The sequence below is a fragment of the Periophthalmus magnuspinnatus genome, chromosome 1 (genome assembly GCF_009829125.3).
Source record: "Periophthalmus magnuspinnatus isolate fPerMag1 chromosome 1, fPerMag1.2.pri, whole genome shotgun sequence".
In the NCBI taxonomy this organism is placed as follows: Eukaryota; Metazoa; Chordata; class Actinopteri; order Gobiiformes; family Gobiidae; genus Periophthalmus; species Periophthalmus magnuspinnatus.
The window spans coordinates 26,491,290-26,510,241 of NC_047126.1; the positions used below are offsets into that span (position 1 = coordinate 26,491,290).

Below are 18,952 nucleotides of genomic sequence, written 5' to 3' on the forward strand. Positions count from 1 at the left end.
CACAGCAGAGGCACAGAGCACCCAGGCCGACAGCACCATCAGCAGGACAACAAGGGGGAACTGCATCTTCAGCCAGAGATGGGTGAGATACAGTCTATGAGAGAAAAACATCAAAGTTGAAGTGTGAAATTTTTAAAAAGTGCACTGAACATGAGGGATGTGAGATTGAAATTTAACTGAAATTGTTATTTGACTGGATGCAATTAGCAAATCTGCAATTTGCACATTCAATTTTATGAGTGAGGTTAATCCTGTTTTAACACACAGAATACATCCTGTTTGGTTGGCTTTTTTATACATAGACCAACCTGTATTTCATAACTCTTGAGGCGTGATAGAGACACAGTGAGACTGGGCCTCTATGGAATAATTGTTATACTTGAGTTGGGTGTGACTTATCTGATTCACTCCAATTACTCCCAACCATAAACGAATAAGAAGAATGGACATGCTGCATTTTGCGGTGTTCTCCTAAAGAGTAGGTTACTGTATTTGTATCTGTAACTGCTGTCAGGCTCGTCATTTTGGTCTTGAACTGTTTGCATTAACCCACTCTACATGATTCTGGTGGTGCTTTTATTTTGCCATTTTGTCCCTAAATTAAGACGTGAACATCAATAACAGACCAATCAGGCGCCTTCTTTCCACCAGATTGCTAATCGCCCGCTCCCTGCCAAACCAGAGGTGAAGGTGGGAACGGGCGTGTACCTTCAACAGCCTGGCTCTGGATTGGCTCTTTGGTTGCTATGATACTTGTGGTCAGAATTCCAAATATGAAACTCAGCTCCAAATTTCCCTCATGACCACTAGCCTCCATGAGCTTCATTTGACTGAAACTGAATGCTGTGGGTAACGTCACACTCAAATTTTTCAACAAAGATTGCTTGCCTTCAAATTAAAAGCTCAAAATTGATTCGTAACAGAATAAAAAAGATAATTTATGTTATATTCTTGATGAGCTGACCAGTGCCCAATTCACCTGGCTCCACGGTAGCCAGTGATGGGATGAATACTTTGTAAATGTATAATTACCCAATACTGACTACCCATATTAAAATGTATTTTGGAATGTATTCTGTTACAGGGTCCAGTCTGACTACTGTACTCTGTACACTTTTACACTGAGTTGCGTATAGTGTAAAAAACATAACATATAATTACAAACTGCTTTATTTGTTGTTTTGTTTGTTATACATTTATTTATGTCTAATTAGAGACAAACTGGGCAGTTCCAAGCCAAGATTGCTTGATGAAGTACCACCATGTCCTTTTAATTTAGGAAAGTAACTGAATACCACTAAATGAAAGAGTAAGTGTACCAGGATACAGTATTCAGAATACATACATTTGGTACATGTATTCAGTTACTTCCCAACACTGTGGGCAGCACATTTTACAAACACACTGCACTACTTAAGTAAAAAATGAAACGAAATCCCCTATTCTGCATGAAAACTGCTCCCCTGTAGTTTAGACCTGCACTTAAATTATTTTTTTTACAACTTGTTTAAAATGTGAACTGTTATTAAACTGTTATCCTGTCATTAAAACATAAATTGCACAGCTATTGCTATTGTAATGCTCATCGGAAAAATCACAATTAGATCTTTTTTTTCCCCGTTTTTTTATGTTTAGCACATTTCTGCTATCATCTGATTAAAGCTACACTGTGTAACTTTTCTGGCAGAGAGACTGCCACTATACTTCTTGCAGATGTTATTGCTTTGTCTAGAATGTTCCAAAGTGGCATCAAACATATTTATCTCCATGGAGACTTGCAGGCAACACAATCAGACCAAGTTAAAGGTCAGATCTGTTGAGAAGTGACCCTGCTCACGATAAGAATGCATGTTTTTCAAAGTATTTGTTAGCAATAAAAACACCTGTAATTGAATAATGCAGATTTTGAATGGATTTTAATGTCATAGTGTGAAACATTTCAGGCTTAACTTAGTGCAAATGTAAAATATCAAACATAAATTTAAAGTCATAATTTACAGTAATGTGTTGAGTAGTTACCAGATTGCAGTAGCCGTAGTAGTAGCTGTAGTAGAAGTCGTTGCAGTTGTACTTGTTTTTCTAGTATCTGTGAATTCCTCATGCAGTTGCAGTATTTATACTTCACAATATAAGTAGTGTGGTAAAGTGAGACCAGATATGACGCTGCAATTTTTAATCCTAAAACACGGACAAAGGTTCAGTGGAACAGGTGAAGTTACAAACCCTCCTTTGTACAATATATTCACTAATCCTCCTTTGTACCATATATTCACTCTCCCTCCTTTGTACCATATATTCCCATTCTCTCCTATGTACCATCTTATTTTTTATTCATGTATTTATTTTTTTACAATTGCTCAATTTTGTCACTTTAAAAGTAATATCTTAATCCCTTTCACCGAACTGCACCCATAGAATTTGCTTGTGAATAATAATAAAATGTGCAGTGATGAAGTGCACAGGAGTTGTATTACCACCATGTGACAAACACATAATAACACTTAAAGCTGTTTCACTGTAATATTAAACTAATTTAGCTGTTCCAAAACCATGCAAAGGACAATTGAGACTAATCCTACTGATACTTGGCAGCTGGTGTCATCGACACTGTGATTCTAACTGTAGGCATTCTCTGTCTGAGGCTTTGTTTGACTTTATTCTGAACTTTATTTTAACACAATCTGACCAGAAAGAGTTGGTTTAGTTGGAACTACAACAGGTGAGAGGATATGTGCTCTTAAAAAAGTCTCTCACACATAAAATGATGTCACAAGTCGGCTAGCATTAGCCAACAGTTTTTCAGTGACTCACATTTTTGGTTGAAAATCAAACTACCGTAGGTGCTTGATTTTTGACAAAAATGGACCATAAACACTCCTATTGATCACATGCTCCTGAAAATGTGTTTAAATGCATTTTGCATATATTTGTTTTTCTTGAGTTTTCAGGAAGTCTTTTTTGACAGCTTTTTCTAATATGATCATTGCGTCACAATGGTGACTGCTAAACATTCCGCCATAGAGATGACTGTAGAACACTCCCAGCATGATGTCACTGCAAAGTATCAATTGTCAAAGCAGGAAAATTTGGTAGAGGTCAGAAGAGCAGCCAAATATACTTGAGTAAGAGTACTTCAGTTGTGGTCAAAGAAATTACTCAAATCAGAGTAAAAAAGTATTTGGGAAAACAACTGCTACTATTTGAAGTGAATGCATTTTGAAGGACAAAACATAATGCATAAAATCTGGTACTTTTAAAGAATTGACACAAAAATGAGACAAACTAAATCATATCTGAAGGAGCAGTGTAAGAAACACAAATGTTCAACTCATTTCATATTGTCAACATAAACATTTTTTTATTTTAATATTATTGTTTGAATTTTAATACAATGTCTGTGTAATCCCTCAGTCGTTCGGGTCTATAGCTAAAAGCTATAGGAGTGAAAATGTTTCTCTGCTCATCCAAGCCACTTCTTCAGTTCTGGTCAGATTACCGGTGGACACTGCCTTATATCTGTCTGAAGGGAGGAGCTAACTACACTGAAACTGTAAACAGAAATTGTCTCCAGTTTCGGTCTTGATGGTCTCCATTCAACCTTTAATGGCCCTACTGGCTCACTCTATTTTTCTCTTTGTTTCCTCTGTTTGCATTGGGTCTGAGGATGGAGTTCTAGAGGGGGGAGAGATTACCGGTATGTCTCAGGCCCAAATTCTAAACTGTGAACGGAGCCTACTGGTATAAGGTCATTGATATGTGATAGTTTTATGATAGTGTTATGGGGTGTAAGACAAAAAAGACAAAATGGTTCTAGACTTTTTTATTCATATGTTAATGCAGTTTACACATGCATTTTTATTTTCCTTCACCCCCTTCTGTGATTAGGGACTTAAACAAGGGTCCAGACCAGGACTAGGGCTTTGTTGTGGTGACTTCAGGTGAAGCTCCTTGGCAGTGCTGGAAGAAAATCGCAGAATCCACCATCTTACAGGCTGAAGAGGCGTGTTTATAGACACTGAGGAGAGAAGACAATCATCAGATAGGAGCAGACAGTATCAGAGCCAGAGGAGCAGAGCCAGATAACCAGAGCCAGAGGAGAAGAGCCAGAGGAGCAGAGCCAGATAACCAGAGCCAGAGGAGAAGAGCCAGAGAAGCAGAGCCAGATAACCAGAGCCAGAGGAGGAGAGCCAGATAACCAGAGCCAGAGGAGGAGAGCCAGAGAAGCAAAGCCAGAGGAGCAGAGCCAGAGGAGCAGAGCCAGAGGAGCAGAGCCAGAGGAGCAGAGCCAGAGGAGGAGAGCCAGAGGAGCAGAGCCAGAGGAGCAGAGCCAGAGGAGGAGAGCCAGAGGAGCAGAGCCAGAGGAGCAGACAGGATCACTTACCTCTCGAAGATGAGACTGAAGCACGTTGTGTTCACTGTTACACCACCACCACCTTCAGAGAGATTTATTACAGCACCTTGCTGCAAACGGACTTGCAGGACTTCATTCATCATCAGTAGGCTACTTTGGCAAAGACTGAGACAGCAGGTTTTGCTTTGTGGCAAAACATATTTATACCATTATTGCTATGTAAAAACCTGCTAACTTTTGGACACAACATAAATGTGTACGGCAAGTGGCTAAATAACAGAGAAAGTGCATCTCTGGCCAAACCAAAGAGACTCTGTAGGATGAGCGGTATCATGACACGAAAGACAGCGGCTTCTGTGACCAGAATAACCAACATCCAGTTATGTGCTTGAATGCTTTGATGGAAACGGGCATAAAGGTGCATTTGTTATGCACTTTTCTGATGCAAATTCTAGAAATATGCACATTTTATATGGATGGAAACACAGTTATTGACAATATTAACCTTGCACAGCATGATACATTTTTTGTAATTTCACAAATTCATGAGAATGCATCTTGAGAGACTCCCGCTGTAAGAGCCAATCACAGAGCAGCATTGAAGTTCGCGAGGAACCCAAAGGCCAAGTGTCCAAACAAACTAAAACATAGATAGCAATGCCCTGAGACATACTTCTGCCTATTTTACCATCAGTGCAGACTATTTTGTCTGTGAAAAACAGAAGGGAAGTGCTTTGTGCATTTGTAGACAGGGAAAATGTCTGCGCTTTTCTCTCAACTGGATGTAACAAAAGTTTGAATTTTCAGCTTGTTCTGCTGTTGTTACAGTCCAACCAATCAGATTCAACTAATTGTCATGACATTCTGCATTTGACAGTATAGCTGGGGTTCAGATGAACATTCTATTGGACAATAATATTTAATACAGATGGGGGTATGTGAAATATACATTGTTAAATTAGTTTTGTAGTAATACAGTGAGTACATTTTGTCTTTTTGTCATTTTGTCATTTTGTATCATCACATTGTGAATCTGAAAACTATCAATAGAGTTTTTCCCCAGGGCCCACAGTGCTACAGGCCTATTGTGTTTGTAAAGTTTTGAGGGAAATCAAGCAGTAAAGAACGACGTATGAACAAGTAACTCGTATTGAAGAGTTTAGTGAGCTTTAATTTTAAGTAAAGACCCAAGAAAAAATATTGAAAGACAGCTCCGTAGCACCAACTCAAAAATATATTTGCATTGCTGCAATGGGAGGTCAGTCCAGAAAAATGTCAACGTGGACAGATGAAAAATGGATCATGTCAGGACATGTAAACAAGTATATCAGCCACCCCTTAAATGGGAAGTGAAAATGTAGTTGTCGTAATCTATTGAAATTTGGTACACATGTTGGTTATGTGACCCTGAGCAAAAAAGTCTATAGGGACCACACCCTATCTCTGACACGAAGGCAGCCATTTTGAATAAAAATATGCAGATTTCCAAAACTAACTCTCATACTTAAACAAACTTTACTTAGGATTTTTTCTGACAATGTCCAAACTGAAGCAGCATCATCAGGATATCATCAATTAATAGTTGTTAAAATAATATGTAGCATTTTTGTAATTTGATGACCTGAACATAATCAAAGTTATAATAGGAAAGAAACATTTATTTCCAGTGTGACATTGGCAATTTGGAATCAAATGTCAAGCCCCGGTTGACAGGCAGCCCTCCCACTGAACATGGTTACAAGGATCGTGAGGGCCCTTTATCACTGCTTGTAGTTTTAATGATTCTATTTCCACTGAAATATCCAATTCACAAATGTTGAACCTAATCATTTCTATTAGTAACTAGACCCAAGAACTGACTGTATTGCAACACATATCATCATTTTAACAATATATATTTTAGCTGCCCTTATCTGTATTTAATATTATTTTCCTATAGAATGTTTTTATGCCATTTGAAACCCAGCAATTATTACTCACCCACACAGTGTGATAGTGAGGATCCTCCTCCCATCTCCTCACTGCTCTCCTCACTGCTCTCCTCACTGCTTTGCTTCTGTTGGCTCTTGTTCCTCTCCTCCACAGAGCCGCTGTCCTCCTCGCTGCTGTCTCTGTTGTGCCCCCTACTGCACTTGCTGCCCCAACCGCCCTTACAGCCCTTTCCAGCCTCTCGTCTCACTCTCTCCGTTCCATTGGACAAGGTCTCCACTTCACACACAGCTGCAGAGGAACAGGGAGTTTAATTAAATACATGACTTTAAAGGGGGCCCCTTCCTTAAACCGCCTTAACCTGGTGATTGGAGCGCCTGAATGATCCTCAGAGCTATGCTGTCAGGGTCTTCACGCCCCTGGTAGAGTCACCCATGGCAAACAAGTATATGAGGATGGGTCAAACTAAGAGCACTTCAACACCCACATGGGCAACGACAGTGGCACCTGGAGAGGGGTGATTGGGAAGAACGGCCTCCCTGATCTGAACCTGAGCGGTGTTTCGTTATTGGACTTCTGTCACAATTTGTGCATAAGGAATACCATAATGAAGACCATCAGTGCACGTGGCACCAGGACACCCTAGGCCGAAGGTCAATGATCGACTTTGTTATTGTGTCATCTGACCTTTGGCCATGTGTCTTGGACACTCAGGTGAAGAGAGGGGCAGAGTTGTGAACCTCTGTCCTCTGTCTGCACAGTCTTCAACTCACACATCCAAGAGAGATCCCCTCCCCCAAAAATACATATAAAAAAAGGTTTAAAAATACATTTTTAGAAATACACTGTGAGCAGGCTTGGATATAACTTATCTATCTCCATGTTAAGTATGCTTTTAACTTTCCATTGAATCATGTAGGTGACGTGCTGCCTACAGAAAGTTACATGGTGTTGTAAATAACCTGTAGCCAGCAAACGCTCTTTCACAGCTGCAGGTTTGGATGAACTCAGGCTCTGGGTGAGGGGCTCCAGTTGATCCCTGAGCTCACACCGATCAGACAGGAAGTCACAGAGCCCAGGGGCCAGAATGGACAGCGCCACCAACAGGACGAGAGGGGAGTGCATCCTCAACTGTAATACAGACATCACAAAACTTTAGCACACTTGAAAATATTATGGTAAAGTATACATTATGAGATATTATAAAGAACTAGAGAGCTCATGGCCATGGTTGTGAGTGTAGAATTATACTCAGGAACTCAGACAGACTAACTATTTTAATGGTCCCTTTAGTACTTAAAGGGAACATAATTGGACTTTTGTATTTTTATTTTATCAAATGTCCATGTTCTACCAAACTAATTTGAACTAATCTTGAAGAAATATTTTCCATTTTAGTTAATTTAAAGTAATAGGCGTGAGGTAAATAGTAAATCATAATCAATTATTATATTATAGTTGTGTCCCTGTGGTGCATTGACACAGAAACATTGTTTTGTCCTGCATAAAATATAGACCAGTGCATTGTTTTTCAGTGAATATTCATTTTCAGAATTCAGAGTAAAATGTCCTGACAGAGACAGGTAGAGTCTTACATTATTAGGACACAAATACACCATTATATGTCCATTTAAAGACTTTTGGGCACTCAAATAGGTCAAGTTTATAACATTTTAAATACAGATGCTGTGCCCAACTTTGAATATTAATCATTAAGTACGGTGTTGAGTTTAGAATCAGAACAAAAACATATATGTTCTTACCAGTTTACAGCAACAGGGGAAGTTTTAGAAGTAGTTGTAGCAGTAGTAGCAGTAGTTTTAGATACTGTGGTGAAACCAGTTAGAACTCGCAGTATTTATGCTCTGGGTTGGAGTCTCTCTAAATAATAAGAATAATCAAGTTTCCTCCAGAGAACAAGGAGTCAAAGAGAAATTCTGTGAAAATATAAAACAATAGGACAAAACAGCATCCTCCCTGTGGTTATGTGGTTGTCCTGTCTCCTCCTTTCATTAAAGAGGTTATGGATTAGGCTCCTGATCTTTCTGAAAGGAGTGTGCAGGTCCTCCCTGTGTTTCTGTGGCAGTGTGGTTATCTTGTTTCATGTTTTGCTGAATCATTCCAAACCATATAAAGTTTTCTGTTTTTGGAGAGGATAATAGGAAGAAGAGATTCTTTGTTAGAGGTCTAAAGTGCAGCGGTCTCATGTGACCTCAGGGGCCTTCAAATATAATACAACAAGGCAAGGCAATCGTCACATGTTATGGAAGCACATGGTTTAGACCTGGTTTTGGTTCATATCTGGTTTAGACTTGGTTTAGACCTATTTTAGACCTGGTTTAAACCTGGTTTTGTCCTATAGTTTAGGTCTGCCTTTGATGGAATGGAACTTGTTTAGTTCTCGTGTAGACCACTTAAGGTCCTGATTCAGTATTGTTCCCATTTAATCCTTGTTATCATGTTTTTTCCCTGTTTGGTCATAGTTTAGTCCTGTTTTAGTCCTGATTTAGATCTGGTTTAGACCTGGTTTAGACCTGGTTGCATCCTGACTTGACCTGGTTTTCTCCATGGAAATGTCCTTGCTTTGCCTATAGAAGAAAGACAGGCAACACCACCAAGCCAAATTACGGGTCAGATCTATAGAGAGGCGAGCCCGCACACAATAGAATGTATGTTTTTACTATGTATTGTTAGCAAATAAAAACACTTGTAATTGAATAAACCTAAGATGGATACGTTTAATGTCATACCAGGGAATGTGTAAAGCAATAATATCTTCATGGAGACAAGAAGAAAAAGTTACATCAGGAAAGTTACACATGCTCTAGAATAACCATCAGAGCTTATTTATATAGTTACAAAATTAATGTCTAATGATTAGTTATTGTTAACTACCCTAACAATTTTCCTCACCTTAACGTAATCCTGTTCCTAAACTTAACCAAACCATAACCTTAACAGTCTCTAAACCTTAATCATAACTTTAAAATAACCCTTTTCCTAAACTTAATCACTTTTAATGACCAATCACAGCAGACTGTACCTCCAAACACAACACTCTAGCACTAACCTTTTGGAATGACCTATATGTATGTCACATCTGCCACCCATGTCCAACCAAAATTATAAACTTCACTAAAATAAAAAAAAACAACATTTACTGATAATCCTGTAGTTGCCCCATACACTAACACACTAAGAATAATCACTTTTATAACATTTATTTAAGTGAAAATATTTGCGAGGTCTTCAGTTGAATCTGGAGATGAGGAGTGAAAGGACCAGATGTTTAGCTGAAGATGGAGTACCCGAAGAGCAGCTGTTGTTCAGGCCCAGACTCTACTCCAGCGTCACAGGCCTCAAAGAAGTAGTCCAAGGTCTGTGGGGATTTGCAGGACCGCCTTGCCCTTCGGTACACTCTGGACACAACATGCACAGTTCATATTAGAACACACAACACGCTCATGGACGGCTCGTTTTATAATAAACATCATGATAATGCAAGAGTTTCATACAGTTTTCCTACAGCACACCGATGTTTGATTATTGGTGGATTTTTTTTACCCTTTTATTGTTCTACTAATTATAAACTACAAAATGATGTATTCTAATAATAATCAGATTTTAAGTGTGTATGTAATTGACACCATTCTGTCAATGAAGTCAGAATATGAACCTGAGATCCTAGGTTTTCCTTAAGGAGATGGAGGGTCTGAAGACAGAGGATGTCCTGGGACAGTTCTCCATCTGCTTGTTTTCTTTGAATGTTGCTTAATCTGCTTGTTTCTTATTCGCCAATGTCTGTTTCATGGTTTGATTTTCTAACTCTCTTTTGGTTAAATCAACAATCTTGAGGTGACTACTGTTGTGATTTTGGGCTTAACAAAAATAAATTGAATTGAAAATTGAATTGAATTTTTGGAAAAACTAAACTAAACACGAGTATTTGAAAAAAAATGAAATATATATAAATTCATATATAAGGTCTATAAGTTATTTATTTAAGTTTATACCAGCAAACTGTGGACAAATAGGCTGACCCCCACCAGTCACCAGAAAAGTTCCATAGTGATTCTTTAATAAAATAAAATTAGCCAAACTGTGACTCACTTCCAGAAGAAGCCACTCTGGACGAAGCACTCCACGTCATCAGTGATGTCATCATCTGTAAACGCTAAACACACGACAGCAGGTACATCAGGACGGTGGTATTATTAGTAGTAGTAGTGGTAGTAATAGTATTAGTAGTAGTAGCAACAGCTTTAGTACTAGTTGTAGCAGGAGTACTGTCAGTTCACTTTAACTTTAAAAAGTGGTTGTAGAATAATCAAAACCTGCCACTGATGTGTTGTATTTTTGTAAGCCATGGACTGACGTAATAGTCGAATTTAGAGTCATTTTGAAAACATTTTGAATAATAATATGTATTTTACAAGATGAAACAAACCCTTGATTTTGTAAATACCTAATGCTTGGTGGTGTGTCATTGTATTGTACATGTGTGATTTTGTGTGAACGTGTGTGGGTCAGAGAGTGGACAGTGTGTATTGTTCTTATTGTTGACTAGCTACTTAGCCACAATCTCTGTTTTTTATGAGCTTAATGCCTGTGTACATTGACTCTTCAAATAAAGACTAAACTAAACTAAACAAAACAAAGATAGAGACAGAGAAGACATTGAACCTTAAAAGTTGGACCTACCCCCCCAGCTCAGTTTAAACTACAGGAACTCTAGTGATCTGGTGACCGAGCTGCAGTATTAGATGGTTTGTATTGGCATTAGTAATATTAGCAGTCATTTTGTAATGTTGTATCAATAAAAATAAAAAAAAAATCTTGATGCGTTGACTTCCACCTGGTTGTTTCCATGGAGATATTATTGCTTTGCCAGGAAAGTATGGCATTAAATTCATCTCCATAGAGACCAACCAGGTCAGGTTATAGGTCAGATCTGTAATAACAACAACAATAATAGTCACAATAACATCTCCATGGAGACGGCGCACACTTACCATAGCAGTCGCTCATGCACCTGTCCTCGCTGTAAGAGTACCCGGAGTTGCAGTACTTTTGATCTGAGAACTGGAAAATCCCAAAGTACCTGACTGATACTACAGAGATAGAGGCCCTCTTCTCACGGACAGCGCGCCTCTCTCTGACCAAGGTAGTATTCACAGCAGGATTGCCCTCGCTTATAATATCTGCAGTAGTTGTAGTAGTTGGAGGGGGAGTAGTAGGTGGAGCAAAAGTACTAGTAGTAGTTGTGGTAGTAGTAGAGCTTGTTTCTGGTATTTCTGGGAATGGAGTAGGTTGTGTAGTAGTAGTAGTAGGAGGCTGTTCTGGAGTTGTAGTAGTAGTAGTAGGTCTTGGAGGAGGGGTAGTAGGTGGCGCAAAAGTACTAGTAGTAATTGTGGTAGTAGTAGAGCTTGTTTCTGGTATTTCTGCGAATGGAGTAGGTTGTGTAGTAGTAGTAGGAGGCTGTTCTGGAGTTGTAGTAGTAGTAGGAGGTCTTGGAGGAGGAGTAGTAGATGGCGCAAAAGTACTATTAGTAGTAGTTGTAGTAGTAGTTGTGCTAGTTTCTGGTATTTCTGCGAATGGAGTAGGTGGTGTAGTAGTAGTAGAAGGCTGTTCTGGAGTTGTAGTAGTGGTAGGGGGCGGTTCTGAAGTTGTAGTTGTAGTATCATCCACGTTAATAATTTCTCTGTAGTATTCTCGTAGAAAATGGGTGTTGAGAAATGAAAACCGTTCAACTTCACAAATTACTGCGAAAATAATAATAAAAAAATACAATTATGAAACTTTTTTTTTATATAGAGGAGTGGACAGGAGCAGAGAAGAGGGACAGTGCATATACGGTATAGACGAGGAACAGTGGTACAGAGGAAGGAGAGTGAATATATGGTATAGAGTATGTATAGTACATATATGGTATAGAGAGGGGGAGATGGTGGAGAGGAGGAAGTGATGAAGAGGATTGAGAGATGGTTAGGAGGATGTACATAAATGGTGCAGAGGAGGGACATGAATGGTGCAGCGTAGGGATAGTGGTGCAGAGGAGAGAGTGGTGTAGAGGAGAGAGTGGTGCAGTGGAGGAGTGGTGCAGAGAAAGTACATAAATAGTGCAGAGGAGGAGTGGTGCGGAGGATGGACATAAATGGTGCAGAGGAGAGCCTGTACCTCTGGCCATGGCACGCTGTGGGTTCCTCATAAGATTTCGGGGCAGATGAACAACTCTGAGGAGCTCATCACGAAGCTCACAACGAGACACCAGACGAGCCTGAGAGAGGGAGATGAAAGAGAGGGAGAGGAGGAGGAGGAGACGAATAGAGGACATGGTCTACAGAAGGAGAGAGAGAATGGGTGGGTGAGAGAGAGAGAGAGGGAGAGAGGAAGAGAGGCGGAGGAAAACGAGTAGAAAATGAGAGAGGAGAAAAGAGGAGAGGGAGAGAAATAACAAGACAAAGTGTGAAACATTCAATCCCCAGATATAGGTTTAATTCACCCATTTTAAGCCTCAATATCTAACTTTTTAGACAAAAAATATACTAAATGCATTTCATTTCTGATACACAGGGATATAGGAGGACGGTAGGGCATCTGACACACAGGGACATACAGCAAGAGGACAGGAGGGCATCTGAGACAAAAATAAAACCATGAAAGTGAATAGTTCTTACCTGGTTATAGTCGTGTATTCTCTGCTGTCTGAGAAGCTTCTGAGCTTGGACCCTCCCTCATGGTATTTAAACCAGACTAGAGCCCTGCAGCCTGAGACTGGTTAGTCCTGGTTTAGATCCTGATCTGGTCTTGGTCTGAGGAGGAACCTGTCACCTCCCGACACAAGATGTCTATCAACACATAAAAAACTGCACAAAGACCGATGAGAGACAATACTGCAGTTTCCTGATTTACACAGAAGGTGAATACACAAGGAATGAGTTTAGAGGAAGTAGTGGTAGTAGTACAGGTAGTAGGAGCAGTAGGAGTACTAGTAGTAGGAGGGGTAGTAGTAGTAATAATTTGGCTACAGTACAAAGCAGTTACTATTGTTAGTAGTAGAAGGAGCTGTCGGAGTACTTTTGGTATGGTGGTAGTAGAAGTATTAGGCTCTAGTACTTAGTAATAATAGCTGTAGTTGTATGGTATTCATCTATATTATGCAATAGTAGTAGTAGTAGAAGAAGAAGCAGCAGCAATAGTAATAGTAGTAGTAGTAGCAGTCAAATCCTGAGAAGGATCGCAGGTGTTCAGTGCTCATGTAACATCAGAAGAATTAAGACAAAGATGCAAGTACCGGTATCTAAAAATTCTGGGCATCATCTCCAAAAGAAAAATCTAACATAGGAAGGATAAGAAATATGGAAGATTGAAGGATTCAAAAGGTCAAAAGGGCAGACTTGACTGGAAAACAAAAGGGAAAAAACAGGAAGGTAGACAAAGGAAGAAATCAATAAAACAAATTAAAGAGGACACCAAGGCCCAAAATGTGTCGCTAAACATCTCATAAGATCTAACAAATAAAGAATGGATCACATTTGTTGAAGCACTGCAGGCATATCCCTAAGCCCACTCCATAAAGCCCCAGTGCACTTTTTTTTAGCAGATGAGGTCATTTTAAGATCTTCAGGCAAAGTCGTGTCATACCTGGGCTGCTCCCCCATCGGGTTGCTCCCCTCCTTCGGGGCCTCCCTGCCTAGAAACTGGTACCTGTGCACACTCCACCTACCACAGATAAGAGAGCTGGAATTCTCTGGCAAACATCAGCAAGCTGGAGTCAACCGTGACGTATATCTTTTTAACTTTTTAATGTATAGCTAGGATTAAAATAAATAAATAAAAAAAGAACAAAAAAAGGAAAAGAAATAGTAGTAGTAGGACTGACAGCCCCTTTAGTGTGCAGAGATGTATTTTCTAAAACCTAAATTGGGTAACTCTGTGGGTAACAGGTGCCACAGCTCTTGCAGAGGTGAATAGAATAAAATTGTTGTCAAATAAGAGTAACGTTACTTTAAAATAATATTACTCAAGTAGAAGTACAAAGTAGTGATCCAAGAAATTACTCAAGTAAGAGTAGTATTGTGAAAGTATGCCTCTAGAAAAGTACTCTGAAAAGTACAATTTCTTTAAAAAGTTATTCAAGTACAAGTAACTGTGTAAATATAACCAAGTACTACCCACCTCTGATACTGAGTTTTGTGAATCCTAATGGATACACAGCCGTATATGTGTATATCAGAGGACTGAAGTGAAAGACTCTTCTATAGTTGTCCTGAGTCAGTAAGTAAGTTTAGTTTATCAACATGAGGAAAATATATGTATTTTCATATTGCCCAGTCCTGGGAGCTTACGTCTGAATGGAGTGAATACATCAAAGCACTTTGAAAAACTCTATATAAGACCAAAGAGTTATCATTTATTACTATGCTCCAGCTGGGTACTCCTAACACAATCTGGATCCCAATCCGAACCCCAATCTTGGTTCAGATCTTGTTCAGTCCTGGTTTAGACCTCATTCAAACCTTGTTCAGACCTGGTTCAGAGCTGGCCTTGGTCCAGACCTGGTTTAGGCCTGGTTGAAAACCAGACTCTTGCTTCAGGCTTTGATCTTCAAGACAACGCCCTCTCTTTTAAAGTCAGTTCATTGTCTTTTTTTTTTTTTTTTTTCCTTTTTCAGATAAAAGTTTCACAAACACTTCCTGGAATTTTAAACAAGTTCTTCCTGAAAACTATCTGAAAATCTTTTGAACCAGGACAAACGTAGAATTAAACAAGGATTAAACCAACACAAATCCAGGACTATTACACCTGCAGCTGTTTTAATGTTATAAATTGATTTATAAAATTGTTTTTCCTTTCTATTTTTTCTGTATTTTGAACATGGCACCCATGAAAAAGAGAGTCTAAGTGCTCCCATTGGGTCTCCCTATATTAATAAAGATAAATAAATAAAAAAATGTAAATAGAAGAGGAATCTGGGATAAAAATTCATATGTCCCCTCATGAATGACAAAAAAGACAAACCTGATGCACTGAAGACAAACTGGGAAAGACACATTGGCACAGACTGGGGCAGTGCAGAAAAACTCAGTATAATATTCACCGATAATCGATATACTATAGAATCCGCAGTTAAAACAGCTTTTTGTCCTTTGCACTTGAACACAGTCAGTGACATATGGAGTTTCAACGAACACGCCTTGTGCAAATAACTCTTGTGAGCTTTAAGCCATGTTATAATCTTGTTACCTCATCAAAAACAGACATGGAGTTGTGTTTTGTTTTATTCAGACTATGTTTGAGAAACCCTTTATTATCAGTCTGTCTACATCTCCAAAGTTTAAAATTCCAAGGCTGAAATGATCCAAACGATTCTAGTAAAAGTGTAGAAGTTTAAAAACACACTGGAGCACTTCCTGTATTCCTGTAGAAAAACTCTAAACTAAAAGACTAAATATGCAGGATTTATGAGTTAAACATGTGTGAATGAAACAAAAACACAATTTTGGGTATGTGTCATAACGAATGACGTGGGGACCAAAGAGACAGAACTCGGGGAAAAATTTAATGTTTATTAATTCCATTTGGAGTTTGCACGAGAGCATCAAACATGGGACACTGAAACATGAAAGAAAGTTTTATTCTCTGATGAGAAAAGATTTAAAATTGACAGTCCTGATGGTTTCCTATGTTACTGGCATGACAAGAAGATCCCACCTGAGACGTTTTCTACATGGCACAGTGGAGGGGACGCCATCATGATCTGGGGCTCTTTTTGCTTCAGTGGAACAATGGAGCTTCAGGTTGTGCAGAGGCGTCAAACGGCAGCTGGCTGTGGAGATGTTGCAGGGGGAATCCCTCATGACTGAAGGCCATCGTCTGTGTGGTAATCACTGGGTTTTTCAACAGGACAATGCTGCAGTTCACAACACCCCCTGACAAAGGACTTCTTCCAGAGAAATAACATCACTCTTTTGAACCATCCTGCATGTTCCCCTGATCTAAATCCAATTGAGAACATTTGGGGTTGGATGGCAAGGGAAGTTTACAAAAATGGACACCAGTTCTAGACAGTGGATGCCCTCCATGAAGCCATCTTCACCACATGGAGCAACATTCCCACGAACCTCCTAGAAACACTAGCATCAAACATGCTGAAACGAATTTTTCAGGTGATTAACAAGAATCGTGCAGCTACTCATTACTGAGTCCATTTTTGAACATTTTATTTCTATTTTAGGGTTGTTGTTTTTTTTGTTTTGTTTTTGAGACGTGGTCTTAAACTTTTGATCAGCCTATTTCAGTTTAATGATTGTTTCCGATAAATTGCTTATTCAAAATCTTTTCTTGTCTCACTCCCATTGCTTTTTGCATTTTGAAGTACTACTTTGAACCTTCTTAAGATTCAATAGTGCAAAATGTGGATTCTTGCAATTTTTCAACTGGTCTTAAAATCTTTTGTGTGAAACTCAAGAGGAGGATGGGGCAATTTCCATAGTAGAGACGTGATTGTTTTTCCCCAGAGTATAGTATAAGCAAGGGCTTCAACCAAATTTGCACAAGGGTCAGATTTTTAAGAGGGGTGTGGCTTTTGGGCTGGACGAGATGCGAGAACAATTTGAACACTTCTTGGTGTCAAACCATGGCTAACTCAAAATTAAACAAGGACTGAACCAGGACAAATCCAGGACTACACTAGTAGTAACCCAGAATAAAACCAGGTCTAAAACAGGACTAACTAAACCAGCAAACAAGAGAATGTTTGGAAGGTGGGTTGCGGGCCATAAGTTGAATATAAGCTTTGGCTGGTCTGATGGGGCCAAAACTGCACTCAAAAAAGAATACTGATGCCTTTCACATGATGTCATCCACAACAGGAGGCACTGCTTTGTCTGAATCTGTTACTCAAGTTAGACTTTAATCTGAGTCTTAGTTAAAACTACAACAGGTGAGCTGTGCTGTTAAATCCCTCTCAAATAACTTTACACTCTAGCTAGCATTAGCCATGTTGAGAAGAATACTGTATAAAATGCATTATGTTGCAAAATACTGAATATTTGCATTAAATGTATTTGATTGACACATTAATTTGGAGTTTTTATTATAGCATGAAAACATTACATATTATTAAAACTAGAGGAGATTCGATATGATGCTGTTGTGGTCGATAACAGATTTTTGCCAATTCCCATGTTAAGCTTATAGTACAGACCAAATGTATGTTATTTTGAGGTTTATCTGGGATATAAATTCATATGTCTCCTCATGAATGACAAAAAGACAAAGCTACTGCTCTGAGGATAAACTGGGAATGACACATGGGCACACAGACTGGTGCAGTGCAGAAAAACTACCAGTACAATATTCAATATCACCGATAATCGATATACTGTAGCATCCGCAGTTAAAACAGCTTTTTGTCATTTGCACTCATAATGGTGGCAGTTTCAACACAGAATTTCTTGATAAAGTGCCCTGAGGTATTGTTTTAATTTTAGGAAAGTTACTGTATTCTGAATAAAATAAAAACGAGTACCTGTACTGCAATACTGCTCCTTAAAATTATTATTCAGAATATGGATTTTTAAAAATGTATTTCCTTCCCAACATTGAACATTAGTTAGCTGTTTTTCGATTAGTCACATACACTTGAATCTGTCACTGTGTTCTTGTGAGTAAATGTAAACAGTGAACAGGCCCTTCCTGTGCAAATGACTCTTGTGAGCTTTAAGACATGTTATAATCTTGTTACCTCATCAAAAACACACCTGGAGTTGGTTTGATTCACACATATTTCAGTAACTCTTTATTATCGGTCTGTCAAAATTCCAGGGCTGGAATGATCCAAATGATTCTAGTAAAAGTGTATGGAGTTTAAAAACACAGTGGAGCACTTCCTGTATTACCACATGACATCACAAGGTGGAAATGACTGTTTTCTGTTTCAGAGAAGAACTCTAATTAAATATGCAGAATTTTTGTGTTAAATAGGTGTGAAAGAACAAGTATGTTTTTGATGAGGAAACATAACATATCAAAATGTGAATAATATGAGCCCTTTAATCTGCTTTTTTTAGGTTTATGAATGGAGCCAAGTCTAAGGAGAACCCAAACGCTTTGTGTTATGAGGCAAAAAAGGCTAACCACTCTGCCAAGGCCCATATCAGCTTTACACAGTTGAATACGGACTAAGAAATCAAACTGTTATAATGTATTATATTTGTCAAGAAGCTTTTGTAAAACAGCTTTACATGGTATTAGTTATTAGTCTGATAGTTTCAATAATACAGCTTTTGACACTTTCACACTTATAATTTCACATGTTTATTTATACTGACAAAGAAAATGTTGAACTTTGAGCCAGTTTTTGTTTCATGTGGATATGCTCAGAGTATTAACTATAAATTAGATCAAAACTATCCAATTTTACCATAGGACCTGATTTGTGGTGTCCATGAGAACATGGCCAGTGTTATGGGACTGCTCCAGTAGTGGTGCGTTCAGGGACACTGTGTACATTGCAGTTACAGTCGGCATGCGTTCGTGGACAGCTCGTCGGCCATAGCGTTCAGACTTTCACACTTCTGCCCGAGGGAGGAGCTGCACTCCTCTGCAGACGGCCATCGCTCCACCCATGTCTTCTTACCCAGCAGGTACACGAACCTACCACCAGGA

The 18,952-nt window shown here is 38.9% G+C and overlaps 1 protein-coding gene across 1 annotated transcript in view; it reads right to left on the minus strand.

The window, feature by feature from the left end:
- Positions 1–16,029: 16,029 nt before the first annotated feature.
- The window catches only part of LOC117370048 (complement C3-like), a 45,111-nt gene continuing 42,188 nt past the window's right edge, over positions 16,030–18,952 (minus strand). Inside the window, exon 44 of the mRNA XM_055224016.1 lies at positions 16,030–18,940. Coding sequence (XP_055079991.1) covers positions 18,802–18,940 — 139 coding nt within the window. The 3' untranslated portion in view covers positions 16,030–18,801. The remainder of the gene's footprint in view (positions 18,941–18,952) is intronic.